This window comes from Syngnathoides biaculeatus, chromosome 8 (assembly GCF_019802595.1).
Source record: "Syngnathoides biaculeatus isolate LvHL_M chromosome 8, ASM1980259v1, whole genome shotgun sequence".
NCBI lineage: Eukaryota > Metazoa > Chordata > Actinopteri > Syngnathiformes > Syngnathidae > Syngnathoides > Syngnathoides biaculeatus.
Genome location: NC_084647.1, coordinates 9,958,044 through 9,969,624, shown reverse-complemented (window position 1 = coordinate 9,969,624; position 11,581 = coordinate 9,958,044). Strand labels below are relative to the sequence as shown.

The following is an 11,581-nucleotide window of genomic DNA, read 5'->3' as shown; positions in this document are numbered from 1 at the left end:
TACACATGTATCCGGTGAGTAAATCGTCGAGATGAACACTGAAGCGTTTGAAAGCGTATAAAAGTCTGGACGCATACAAATACTTCGTTGCTGGATCTGTTCCCAATCAAGAATAAATCCCACATAGTGAAGGAGCCACTCAGATTTTTTTCAATACAAATACCAATATTAAAAAAATGGCCCCTGGTTTTATACAAACTCGCATTCATTAACTATGATTGGGGGTAACATTTAAAAAAAAAAAAAAAAAAAAAAAAAGGAGACCGCTCCTCTGTACAAGGAAGCGTATCGCTACCACACGTAAACCTGCGTAAACATTTTTTGCGACAGACTGCGTATTTTCTTTTTTTAAACACGCATTATTCTCAAATGAGTCAATTTAGGATTATATAAATACTTATTGATAATTTGAGATTGAGAAGAATAATTCCTACTTCAAATAAAATGATCGCTACACAGGCGTGTATTTGGTTGTGCACCATCCATCACGTTTAAATACCGAAATCCATCGATCTTTTTTGTTTTTTTTCAGATGGGATTCCATACAAATACCAATGTTTAAATAAATCACCCCTGGTTTTATAAAAACTCGCATTCATTAACTATGATTGGGGGGGGGGGGCATCGAGTTGGCTCCTCTGTACATGGAAGCGTATCGCTGCCACACGTAAAACTCTCTGCAACAGACTATTTTCTTTTTTTTAAATACGCATTGTTCTTAAATGAGTCAATTTGGCATTATAGATATTAATTGGTAATTTGAGATTAAGAATAATTCCTACCTGAGATGAAGTGATCGCTACACAGGTGTGTGTACTTGGTTGGGCACCAGCAATCACGTTTAATTGCCAAAATCCATCGCTCTTTTAGGTCTTTTCAGCTGCTATACTATAGAATGTTGTTTTTGAATATCTGTCTCTTCTGTTGTGACAACCAACAGCACAACAGGTCTCAGGCATTGTAAATATTTTCCTCTGGTTCAATGTCTCCCACAATGTCGAGCAGCTCAGTCACGTGCGCGAGCTCTATGTAGCGTCACCGTTTTTTCTTCATCATTTCATTTTTTGTGATATGTGTGGCATACAATATGATGCACCTTGGAGTCTAGCATGAGTCCCTCATTGCATAAGAACTTGAGCGCCTTTGCTTGCCATAGCTGTTATCTATTACGATCAGCAGTTAGCTGGTTAGCTATTGCCTAATGTCAAATGTTGTCTAATATTGTATAAACAAAAGTGGGTTAACAATAACTTCAGTCATCATAGAAGTTGTTTGCTATGATTAATCAACTGATTTTACTTTCTTCACATAGTCACAAAAAAAATGAAAAATAAAAAAAATCATCAAAATGCTTCTGAGTGGAATGTAACGAATGAGGTTAGGCACGCTTACAGTGGAAATGCCAGATCAGCAGGCCGGCCATCAGTGCTATGACAGCGCACAAGATCAGCACTCCAACCACGGCGCCCACCTTCCCAGGACCTTTCTTCTTCTCCAGCTTCTTGTTGTCTGATGCTGGCAGGAACTGAACATTAGTGTCCCATTCTTTATCCTGGAAGACACACAAATTGGTATGCAATTGCTATTAAAAATATATAAGGTGCTTCAAACCCTCTCCAGACGGTTTATATGTGTGTTTTCAATAGGTTCACAGGTGAGCTGAAGCCAATTCCAGCTGACTTTGAGCAAGACGTCTGGACTGAACGCCAGAAAAATTGCAGATACTCTAATATATCCACTCACATTCACACACTTACACAACAATTAAGAAAAATATGTTTCTGATGAACCAATTATGTTTTTAAGAATGGAGGAGGATGTCTCCATTCTAGAGTACCTGGACAAAGTCCACACAAGTACGGGGAGAACATGTTAAGTCCATGAAGAAAGGCCACAACAAAACACCTCAACTGTGACGCAGATATACAGGTACTAACCACAACATACTGCAGTGGTTCCTGGTCGCTACGAAAAGGGTCTAAGTCAAGCCACAAATACACAAAAAAAACAACTGACGAGAGAGAGAGAGAGAGAGAGAGAGAGAGAGAGAGAGAGAGAGGAGAGAGAGAGAGAGAGAGGAGAGAGAGAGAGATATGCCCCCCCTGGGAAATTTTTGAAAAAAATCGATGGCTGTGGTACATTCTGGCAATATCTGTTAAAATTCTGACAAAAATTGAAAGTAAAATTTCTAAATCCTGACCAAAAAAATAATGGGCAGACATTCCCCAAGGGCCAAGCCCAGATTTATTCAGTAAAAAGACAACTAAAATTGTCCTTTTCCCCACATTATACATATTATAGTATAGATATAGAATATACACGAAAACATATCCTAGAATTTCTACACCGTACAGCAAAACATGTTAAAGAAGTTGATCTGTAGTAATTACAATTAACGTTTAAGTCTCAAACTTCTTACGTCCAATTGTACTGATACACTCGACCACATTGCTCACCATCTTAGATATAGATCTAGTAATACTAATAGTATAATCAGTTGCCTTTTTTACACACACACACACACACACACACGAAAAATGTACGGGTGTGGTCAGTCATGCTAGCAGATAAAGTTGCGGGTGTGATTAGGGATGGCCTTAATATAACTTACTGGATTAATATAACATAACTGTAAATTAAAAATAAAATGAGCAAATACATAGCTAGAATAGAAAACTAAAACTTCAAACGCAGAAATGATCATTTCCGATTACAACCAATATTAGTAGAACATGATATAAAATGGTATTTAAAATTTTTGATCAATAAAAATTCTTGATCTGACAAATTTTATCTGAATAAATGTTAAATGCACTGGCCTGTCAAGGAATAAACACAAACGCTCTATACTCGCAATGTTTTGAAGATGCTGAAAGTTTACTTCAACATAATCGGTGTTAGTGGGAACAAGCAAGCGATACATTGGAACAACACTGTCGGCAATCATGACGTATTGTTGTTGTGGGGGGTCACGCACCACGGGACTGCCGTAAATCGGAGACCGGCTTGCTAGAACCCGCCTTTATTTGCATATGCTTGACTTACTGTCCACACCTGAATCAAGCAACGATGTGGATAATAGTCTTTTTTTTTTTTTTTTTTAACGTCGTCACACTGCCTCGCGATCGACGCAATGAGCACCCCCGGTGTGAATGAATTTCCTTTGACATGGCTCATGATGTTGACTTTCGAAGTAAATGCGCTCGCATTACGTGAAGCAGTTCTGAACATGCGCTTTCGTACATGCTCTGTGCAGTTAACTTGCATTTCCTGTTTACGGGTGAATACCGGTTGTTTTGGAGCAGGCTCATTTAGTTAACGTTTATGAAATAAACACGTTAATTAATGTCAAGACCACACAAAATAAGCGACGTCTTGAGAGAATGCGAGGGGAGGGGCGTTAATGTTAATAGTGTTAGTGCCTCAACATGGCTACGCTCGTGAAAGCAAAACAAGGAACTCAAACGCATGTTCGATCAATGTTTTCAACTAATATCCCGAATTTTAGGCAATTCTTCCTAAAAAATTAAAAATCCACACAGTGTGATACAGTATGACAGTGTGAAATATAAATAATATTCCCATTTTTAATACCAGTTTAAAAATTTAAATACCAGGGCTCAAGCCATTATTCAGATGGGCAATTCAAATCTGTCCTTTTCAAATTAATAGCAGCAATTGGTCAATTTTTCCTCTGTTCACCTTTACAGATGAAGAGCTTTACTCTTTCAATGAATTACCACCCAGCTTAACAATAGTTCCATGGACAAACTCTTCTAACAAGATATTACACATTTAACCAAGTGAAATAGAGGGGGGGGCTTATTTGTGGAAACAGTGTTGTAATAATAATCAGTATGACCAATGTATTACAATTGGGCTCATGCAGACTTGGCACAACAAGACATTGTAGCGGGATCACATCAGCATACTTCAGGAATGCCAGTTGCAATTAGATATATAATGAACAATAACTGGTAATGAAAATTTTCCATCACAGCACAGAAAATTAATTTCCTATTTTCCCATTTTTTTCCCCATCATCCAAGAAACAGTTTACATGCCTTTCTAGGTGCTTCTGTTTTGGTTTGCAGAAAAAGAATATAAGATATTTGTAGTCACACCACAGCCACTTAAAAGCAATGCACACAGCAGCTTCCAAGGCCATCTTCGGTATTAAAGTAAAATTACCAAATGGAAAATCTCTGCTTGTGTATTCAACGTATGCATTTGTCCTCAGTGACCTATAAATGTAGCCCCTCCAAACAAACAAAACATGACATGTGAGTAGGAAATAATCACTAAGTGTCACTCACACATACAGAACGGTTTAAGTGCATAGTTATGAAATAAAAAAGGCAACTTGAATGAATCACAACTCAGCTTGTGGTGGCCTCTCAGGAGTGAGCTAGAGTAGGGAAGATGATAAGGAGTGCGGAGGAGGGAAGGTTTCACCCATTAAAATCCTGTTGAACCTGCTGGGAACAAGCTACTGATACAGCGGAGGAGCCTGACAACAAGACATCACACAATTCTGCGACAATACCATCTGGAGGCACAAACTATGCATTTCCCTTTAGGCACAGTAAATCATTTAAATGACCTACACCTTCAAACTACCACAAAACAACAAAGAACATGAACAATCCAACTGTCCATGAGCCTTTTATGTAAATGAGGCACATTCTTTACATTAAAACCAAAACAATCTTGAACAGTTGCCAGAACACACATTCATTGCCGGCGGGGGTGACTTCTTATTGAGGCAGATGGAAAAAATGAAAACGGAATGAACTAAATAGAAGACGTGTCGGAACACATCACTATCTCACACAAATACAATATTAACACCTTGGAAATACAATTTTAACTTCAGCACAAACCACAGTGGCATTTGATGATCTGATCAGATCAGTTAGAACTTAAGAGAACTCGAATCTGAGGCTGCATCTGTAGGGATTCTGAACGGACCAACTGGGAATAGATCTGACATGGACCACTTCCCCAGAGGCATTGCAGTGGAGGATTTTGCTTCGAATAAACAGACCAGGTCCTGAGATGGAAGTCAATGAAAGTGCAAAGTGTTCATATTTAATGTATTTTCATGCTGTCACTCATTTTCTTAAAGCCCAATTGACATGCCTATAAACATTCGAAAATAGATATCGTAATGTAAAATACATAACATTATTCACTTCGAATCTATACGAAAAAATAAATATGAGCGGAGAATGTGTCATCCATGCACAAAGTTGCGGAAGTCTCACTCGACATCGAAGTGGTAGCCATATTGCCTGCAACGTCATTAGCAGACCTCACATTGGGACATGAGCCATTGAAAACACGAAGTGGCACCTGCGACGGGAGAGGAACAACAGAGATTTTCAGATTTTTCCGACGCCCCTTCTGACACGGAAGCTCTTTTCGAAGAGAACATCTCATAATCGAGTGACCAGGGCAATATTACCCTATTGTTTCGAGCCATATTTAGATGATATGCGGATCACTTACAACAACAACAACAACAACAACAGACGAGCCACCTCGGCCCGGCCGACGCGCATATAGACACATTTAGCACCCCTGACTTACATACGCGGATCTTTTGTTACGTTCTGAGAGGATTACATCCCCCAACGCCCTCTAGCTTTATACACACCTACCTGTCATTTGGAACCCACGAAGCTCTCATCCTTTGCACCTGTATAATCCATTTCTCACAACAAACTGGGTCTTTTGGAAACATATTAAGAGTAAATACATCCTCCCGAGTGTTTGAACAATATTCAGCAATACAACGAGCAGGCATTCTGGCTAACATGAAGGAAAAAGAGCAATCTTCCCACAGGTAAAACCGCTATAAACACACAAGGCCGCCTGACTGGGCTCCTGCTGATGTCACTTCCTGCTGCTCCTCCAAAATGAATCCCTCGAGAGGATTTTCATGGCAGTAATTACAAAAAGCCATATGTCAAACTCATGTTTTGTGGTGGATGACTACAGTTCAACTGACGTGCTGTGTCACTATCTAAAACCGATAAGTGGATGAGGCAAAATTTTCTTTACTCAACCCACAACAAAAAAGATAATTGTTTTTCGCAATAAAGAAGGGAGGATTGGTGTTCGAAAATAACTTGAGTCACCATCTTTAAAAACCAAAGACCAAGTGAGAAACCTTAGTGTTCTGATAGATTCCGACCTGACTTTCAATAGCAAAGCGAGCAAATTTATTTGTATAGCGCATTTCATACACAAAGTAATGCATTGGAAACGCATTCAATACAAAGAAAATTATACAGCATACAGTGCAACAAATATTAAAAACTGTAAGTACTCAAACATGCATGAGGAAAAAAAGTTTTTAACCTGGATTTGAAGAAATTAACATTGATGGCTGACATCACCTCTGTTAGCAACTTATTTCATAATAGGTAAATGCTGCTTCTCCCTGTTTGCTTTGGACTCTGCTCTCCACGATTCAATCTCAGAGCTCATTTAATATTTCATATACCAGTAGCAGAACTATAAAATCTTGTCTAAAGCTGACCGGTGAAGCCAGTGTAATGACTTAAGTCAATAGTCAAATTAATTACGAAAACTGCCTTTTAATATCTGAAGAAAACATCCAGTGTGTGTTGATCAGACCAGGAGAAGCTCTTTCATACATTGATTGACTATTGTGATGGTCTTCTGACTGGACTTGCCAAAAAGAACATGATACAGTTGTAGCTTTCTCAGAATGATCCAGCTTGGGTTCTGACAAACAAAGATGTCCAAGCATATAATTCCAATTCTAAAGTCTTTTTACTGGCTTCCAATCATCTTTAGAATAGATTTTAAAGTTCTGCTACTGGTCTATAATTTACTAAATGGTTTAGATCTTGAACACATAAAAAAAATGCAAATGGAATACAACGCAGCCCAAAGGACGGGACAATTCCTGTGCGTCTTGTAGACCGGTCCCAAGCCCGGATAAATGCTAAGGGTTGTGGCGGGAAGGCCATCCGGCATAAAACTGTGCCAAACATATAGGTCACTTGCACAACTTCAGAGCAAGTGCATTGTGGGCAAGATTTTTTTTTTGTGTCGGCCATGTTGGGAGGTTGTAAACAGTTCTTAAAGTTTATCTACATACCAGCATCGCATTCATTGTATCTGCACTTTCTATGGCGTTTTCCAAGTATTTCGAGGATCTGTCGGCTGATCTGAAACCCTACTACTGGCAGAAAATTAATTTATGTGAGGATCTGGACCCGTATAGTCTATCGAAGGCTGATTTTGCAACTGAAAAATCTTGGCCGAGAGTGGAATACCCCGACATTGTGAACTACTTGGTGCTTACAACCAACAGCCTTACTAACCAACAGATGAAGGCCTACATGTCCTTGGAGGCTTACAATTACTTTGTAAGCGGGTGGATTCAGAGTGTCCTCTGCAAAACGTTGTCTGAAGAAAAAGGTTTTAATTGTTGCCCGAGTAAGTAACTTGTAATCACCCGGGACAGAGTGCGTAACTCGCTGTTGTTGTTTCTGCTTAGCCATTATGGCCTTTTCAGGTCCGACAAATCGGACCAATTAGGGAAAAAGATCTATGACAAATAAATATTACAACGTCTTTTAAATTTAATTGAAGGAGCATTAAGTAATGTGACAATAATTAAAATGTCCAAGGTGTAAATTACTAAGTACTAACAAATTATAGCGTGAATGTCTGAATGTAGCCCTAATAGTAATACTAGCCCTAATACAACAGTAGCGGCTTTCTATTTGTTCACATTTACCTTACTCAAATGTCAGCATATAGAAACCTGCTACTGTTGTATTAGGGCTAGCGTGAATGATGCCCTGGTAGGTGGTAGGTGCTACATGCATACTCGTGTTGTTTTTAATATATATTCGGTATATTTCCTTCTTAAAAATAATTTGACGTTTACAGACAGTAAACAGACAGCAAACGCACAACACACATTCATACGTTTGTATCTTAAACAGCAGATGAAAAGCCTGTCACTGGCGGCCGATTTCGGTCGGCGGCTGAGTTGGATGTACATCTACATGTAAACCCATCAAACACCGTTAGTCTTGTAATATAAAACACAGCAAACAACACATGTAAAAATACCGGTAGGAGGATATGGTAAAAGTGCAATACTAGGCTTAAACTTACTACTTATGAAGTGATCGCTGCACACAACTTGAAACTGTGGGACGAGTGAGATCTGGAAGCGAGATTTTACTGAGCCACTTCACTTGCCGTTTGCTCGACATTTCTTCTGTTTGGGGTCCTTAGTGCATAAATATTTTTGGAAATCAGAAAAACCGTCTGTTCCCTTCTTTGCTGAACTTGTTATAGCAGCCAATAACACAACACGTGTGCACCATCGTCTCAGAAGTCAAAAAGTGTCTTATGTAATCTAATGTAACCAGCGAAATGAGACCTCCCAATATTCAAAAAATTCAAAACGGATGTGACGTCACCTGCAAGTCACCTATTGGAGCGTTCATCAAATGAATTCCAAAACAGATAGTTTGTGGCTCAGGCTAACTACGCACGCCCCGGCACTGTTAATCTGCAAGGTGTAGGTACAAATTCAGATAATGTAGGTAGAAGACGAAAAAGAGGAGGAAAGCGGCTTAGTCGGCAGAAGAAGCATGCACAGACCCTACAAGTGTGTGTAGGGACTTTGAATGTTGGGACTATGACAGGAAAAGCAAAGGAGTAAGTTGACATGATGATTAGGAGAAAGGTTGATGTATTGTGCATCCAAGAGAACAAGTGGAAAGGAAGTAAGGCTAGAAGTCTAGGAGCAGGGTTTTAATTATTTTACCATGACGTAGATGGGAAGAGAAATGGAGTAGGGGTTATTTTAAAGGAAGAGCTGCCTAAGAATGTCTTGGAGATGAAAAGAGTATCAAATTGAGTGATGAGGCTGAAATTGAGGGCATTGTGTATAATGTGATTAGCGACTATGACCTCAAGTTGGAAGAGAAATTCTAGAAGGAATTAGACGATGTAGTCCTGAGCATATGTGTGTAAGTGAGTGAATGAGTGACTGAGTGAGTGAGTTGTGAGTGGTGCAGATTTCAATGGACGTTGGCGATGAAGTGATGGGTATTCAGCAAAGGAACTGAGGGTCAGATGGTGGTGGTTGACTTTGCAAAAGGGATGGAATTTGCAGTGGTGAACACTTATTTACAGAAGAGACAGGAACATAGAGTGACCTACAAGAGCGGAGGTAGAAGCACGCAGGAGGATTATATTTTGCGCAGATGATGTAATCTGAAGGAGGTTACTGATTGTGAGGTAGTGGCGGGGGAGACTGTAGCTCGACAGTATCGGATGGTGGTGTGTAGGATGACTCTGGTAGTGGGTAGGAAGATTAAGAAGACAAAGGTAGAGCAGAGAATCAGGTGGTGGAAGTTGGAAAGGAAGAATGTTATGTGGGCTTTTAGAAAGGGGTGAGGCAGGCTAAAGATGGACAGGAAGAGCTCCTGGAAGACTGGAATACTACTGCCCAGGTACTCAGACGGGCAGGCAGGCAAGAGAGTACTTGAGGTGCCTTCTGGTAGGAAAGGGGAAAAGGAGACTTGGTGGTGGAACCCCAAAATACAGGAAGTCATTCAAGGAAAGAGATTAGCGAAGAAGAAGTGGGACATGGAAAGGATTGAGGAGCGGCAGAAGGAATACATTGAGATACGACGTAGTGCAACGGTAGAGGTGGCGAAGGCTAAACAAGAGGCATATGACGACATGGATACTCAGTTGGATACGAAAGGAGAAAAGGATCTCTACAGGTTGGCCAGACAGAGGGATAGAGATGGGAAGGATGTGCAGCAAGTAAAGGTGATTAAGGATATCGATGGAAATATGTTGACTGGTGCCAGTAGTGTGCTAAGCGGATAGAAAGAGTACTTTGAGAAATTAATGAAAATGAGAGAGAAGGGAGAGTAGAAGAGGCAAGCGTAAATGACTAGGAAGTGACAATGATTAGTAAGGACGAAGTTAGAAAGGCACTGAACAGAATGAAAAATGGAAAGACGGTCCTGATGACATACCAGTGGAGGTATGGAAGCAATGTCGGAGAGGTGGATGTGGAGTTTTTGACCAACTTATTCAATAGAATACTAACGGGAGAGAAGATGCCAGAAGAATGGAGGAAAAGTGTGCTGGTCCCCATTTTTAAGAACAAAGGAGATGTTCAGAGCTGTGGAAACTATCGAGGAATAAAGTTGATGAGCAACACAATGAAGTTATGGGAAAGAGTAGTGGAGGCTAGACTCAGGACAGAAGTATCTGCAAGCAACAGTATGGTTTCATGCCTAGAAAGCGTACCACAGATGCATTATTGGCCTTGAGGATGCTTGTGGAAAAGTACAGAGAAGGTCAGAAGGAGCTACATTGTGTCTTTGTAGACCTAGAGAAAGCCTGTGACAGAGTACCAAGAGAGGAACTGTGGTACTGCATGCGCAAGTCTGGCATGGCGGAGATATATGTTAGAATAGTACAGGACATGTATGAGGGCAGCAGAACAGCGGTGAGATGTGCCGTTGGTGTGTGAGAAGAATTTAAGGTGGAAGTGGGACTGCATTAGTGATCCGCGGTGAGCCCCTTCCTGTTTGCGGTAGTCATGGATAGGCTGACAGATGAGGTAAGACTGGAATCCCCTTGGACTATGACATTTGCAGATAATATTGTGATCTGCAGTGAAAGGAGGGAGCTGGCAGAGGAACAATTAGAAAGATGGAGGCACACACTGGAAAGGAAACGAATGAAGATTAGCTGAAGTAAAACAGAATATATGTGCATGAATGTGAGGGGCAGAGGAAGAAGAGTGAAGCTCCAGGGAGAAGAGATCGCGAGGGTGGACGAACTCAAATACTTGGGGTCAACAATACAGAGCAATGGAGACTGTGGTAAGGAAGTGAAGAAACAGGTACAAGCGGGTGGAACAGTTGGCGGAAGGTGTCTGGTGTTGTATGTGACAGAAAAGTCTCCGCTAGTTTATAAAACAGTGGTGAGGACTGCCATGATGTACAGGTTAGAGACGGTGGAAACAACAGGAGGCAGAACTGGAGATAGCAGAAATGAAGATGCTGAGGTTCTTGATTGGAGTGAACAGGTTGGATAGGATTAGAAATGAGCTCATTAGGGGGACAACTAAAGTTAGATGTTTTGGAGACAGGGTGAGAGAGCGTAGACTTCGATGGTTTGGACATGTTCAGAGGATAGACTGAGTATATTGGTAGAAGGGTGCTGAGAATGGAGCTGCCAGGCAAAAGAGCAAGAGGAAGACCAAGAAAAGGTTGATGGATTTTGTGAGAGAGGACATGAGGACAGTGGATGTTAGAGAGGAAGATGCACGAGATGGGCTTGGATGGAAAAAGATCACACGCTGTGGCAACCCCTAACGGGACAAGCTGAAAGGAAAAGAAGAAGAATACAAACCCAGTATGGCTCTGAGGGAGACAGACTTACGTCAAATAATGGAGCGCAGAGTCCAAACCAAACACAGTGAAGCGGCAATTCGCTATTATGCTGCACACAAATGGAATAAGTTGCCAATAGAGGTTATGTCAGACCC

The 11,581-nt window shown here is 40.7% G+C and overlaps 1 protein-coding gene across 6 annotated transcripts in view; it reads right to left on the bottom strand.

Moving 5' to 3' along the window:
• Nucleotides 1-11,581, bottom strand: part of st14a (ST14 transmembrane serine protease matriptase a) — a 39,788-nt gene that overhangs the window by 23,130 nt on the left and 5,077 nt on the right. For all 6 annotated transcript variants that reach the window (XM_061827711.1, XM_061827712.1, XM_061827713.1 and 3 more), the window contains exon 3: nucleotides 1,393-1,552. In XM_061827711.1, the coding sequence (XP_061683695.1) occupies nucleotides 1,393-1,552 (160 nt within the window). The remainder of the gene's footprint in view (nucleotides 1-1,392; nucleotides 1,553-11,581) is intronic.